This window comes from Berghia stephanieae, chromosome 2 (assembly GCF_034508935.2).
Source record: "Berghia stephanieae isolate SIO BIC M18660-M18661 chromosome 2, UCSD_Bste_1.3, whole genome shotgun sequence".
In the NCBI taxonomy this organism is placed as follows: Eukaryota; Metazoa; Mollusca; class Gastropoda; order Nudibranchia; family Aeolidiidae; genus Berghia; species Berghia stephanieae.
In genome coordinates this window covers 15,170,493-15,172,992 of record NC_088361.1, presented here as the reverse complement: position 1 = coordinate 15,172,992, position 2,500 = coordinate 15,170,493, and the positions used below count along the sequence as shown (strand labels likewise).

The following is a 2,500-nucleotide window of genomic DNA, read 5'->3' as shown; positions in this document are numbered from 1 at the left end:
ATAAGAAGAACCGATTTTCTTTGTTTAGAACCAAGCTGCTGGTTGCTGGGCGGACGTGACATCAGACTATTGAATCCCATTCTTCAAATCACTACAATGTCACTACAATGTTTTCACCTACCTGGCTGTGACCGAGGATGTACGTTCCTTCCCCAGCCCGCGTCATTTTGAACTTTTCAGCAATTTTCACAATATTTCCTTGAACAAACAACAGAAATAATTAATTCCACACAACTACAGCAGCAGCAGCAGCGCCAACAACAACAGGAATTGGCCCAACGAATATTATAATTCCAGTTGTCTCCCTTGATTGATGATAGTTATCCCAAGATATCCGTCATGTTTCAGAAATATCCACGTAAATAAATATATCGACACAATTCAATTAGATAGATACACAAAAAAACAAACAAACAAAGAAACAAATAAATTTTTTGTGTGATGTGTGATCTTCACGAGATTTTGGCGTGATCCAACGGTATTTCTGTCCTGAAGATTATTCCATATTGCAGCATCCTGGTCAGACTTCTAGCGGCGTCTAGTTCCACACTGTATATAGTAGTATTATTTATTTGGTCTTCTGGAGTGAAAAGCCACACGCTTCATACACGCTTTGTCCAGCCTTGTGATCCTGTCAATGAATAAATTAAAAAGAAGAATTAGATTTTATGCCAAATAATTGATTATAATTGGATTCAGTAGTCTGATGTCACGCCGCCCGGCAACGGCTGCCATCTTGGTTCTAAACAAAGAAAATCATTACTTTTTATTCTTCATGCTGGCTAGAACTTTTCATATGCCTTGTGGCCAGAATGTGTAAAAGTCAAAACATGATCAAATTTATGTTTTTTTCCCCCCTCTAGATACGCTTTTTTGCTCGCCGGAGAAATATTTCATACAGCGTCCGCCATTGTTCCGATAGTTTAGAGCCAGTGTTGCTAAGTTACCATGCGTCATTAGGAAGGAAGTGACGGTACGACTATTGAATCCTATTGATAACAATATAACTGTCGAACTCTGGAAAGACACGTATTTGATAGATTTTGGCCAGAAAACTCGTCCTTCAAATTCGATCGATTCAACAGCAACATTTAACATGTAGGACGGGACATAACGCCTGTTAGGCGATATTACAATTTTTCGGACAAAGACAAGACAACGCTGTTAACGGCCAGGTACTCATTTTACACCTGTATACGGTGAGAGAATGTGAGTAAAGAGCCTTTTCCAAGGACTCAACTATGCGCCGAGCGCGAGGCTCGAACCTAGGACCTTACGATCCGAAAGCGAGTGCCATACCACTAGACCACATAGCCGCACAATAACAAAGACCAGAATGACGTAATTCTTCCTATCTATATTATTATTATTAGACCCGTAAATTGGATTCAGTAGTCTGATGTCACGCGCCGGCAACGGCGGCCATCTTGGTTCTAAACAAAGAAAATCTTTACTTTTTATTCTTCATGCTGGCGAGAACTTTTCATTCCCTTTTCATATGCCTTGTGATCAGAATGTGTAAAAGTCAAAACATGATCAAATTGATGGGGGTTTTTTCCTCTGGGTACGCTTTTAAGCTCGCCGGAGAAATATTTCATACGGCGTCCGCCATTGTTCCGATAGTTTAGAGCCAGTGTTACTAAGTTACCATGCGTCATTAGGAAGGAAGTGACTGTACGACTATTGAATCCTATTGGAAACCGTTCACCTCCAATTTCTATTATCATTGATAAAATTGTTATCAATATTTGATAACACCGTTCATTGTTCTCGGAATCTATCCGGCAGCTACGACTACTGGCTACACGCAATGTGAATTATTCATCGTATAGGCAAGGTTATAAATTATTTCCTGTAATAACCACCAATTTGGTGACACGAATCGCAGTTTGCACATCACACACACACACAAACACACACACACACACACACACACACACACACAGGTGTTACACAGAGACTTTAGTGGTCGTGAAATAAAATGAAATTAATTTATGATAATCATGTCATGGCCCACTTTAAAGTGCATAGGTTATAAATGTGCGGCTATGTGTGTGGTCTTGTGGTATGACATCCGCTTTCGGATCGGAAGGCCCTGGGGTCAAGCCTTGCTCGGCGCATAGTTGAGTCCTTGGAAAAGGCTCTTTACTCACATTCTCCAATGTACTCAGGTGTAAAATGAGTACCTGACCGTTACAGCGTTGTCTCTGTCGGAAAAAAATTGTAATATCGTCAAACAGGCGTCATGTCTCGTTCTGCATGTTACATGTTGCTGTTGGTCAGGAATCCTTTGTATATCGCGTTGAGCACGTTTAGTGAATATAGTGATTGCGCTATATAAAAGCTCAAGAATTACTCATAAACGTGGATGGCAAAAAAAAAAAAAACAATAACAAAGACCAGAGTGATGTCAACTTCATTTTATCTACAGATCGCTCCGATAAAACAGCTCTGTTACAAGCCCTGCATGATTTATGGGCAAAACCCCGTGTTTCTATCA

At 40.2% G+C, this 2,500-nt stretch overlaps 1 protein-coding gene across 3 annotated transcripts in view; it reads right to left on the bottom strand.

Moving 5' to 3' along the window:
* The window catches only part of LOC144964379 (putative sodium-coupled neutral amino acid transporter 11), a 174,956-nt gene that overhangs the window by 149,125 nt on the left and 23,331 nt on the right, over positions 1 to 2,500 (bottom strand). For 2 of the 3 annotated variants that reach the window (XM_078898557.1, XM_078898554.1), the window contains exon 2: positions 122 to 631. In XM_078898557.1, the coding sequence (XP_078754683.1) occupies positions 122 to 166 (45 nt within the window). In that variant the 5' untranslated portion in view covers positions 167 to 631. Of the gene's footprint in view, positions 1 to 106; positions 632 to 2,500 lie in introns of those variants that run through there. The other variant, XM_078898555.1, reaches the window with a different exon arrangement.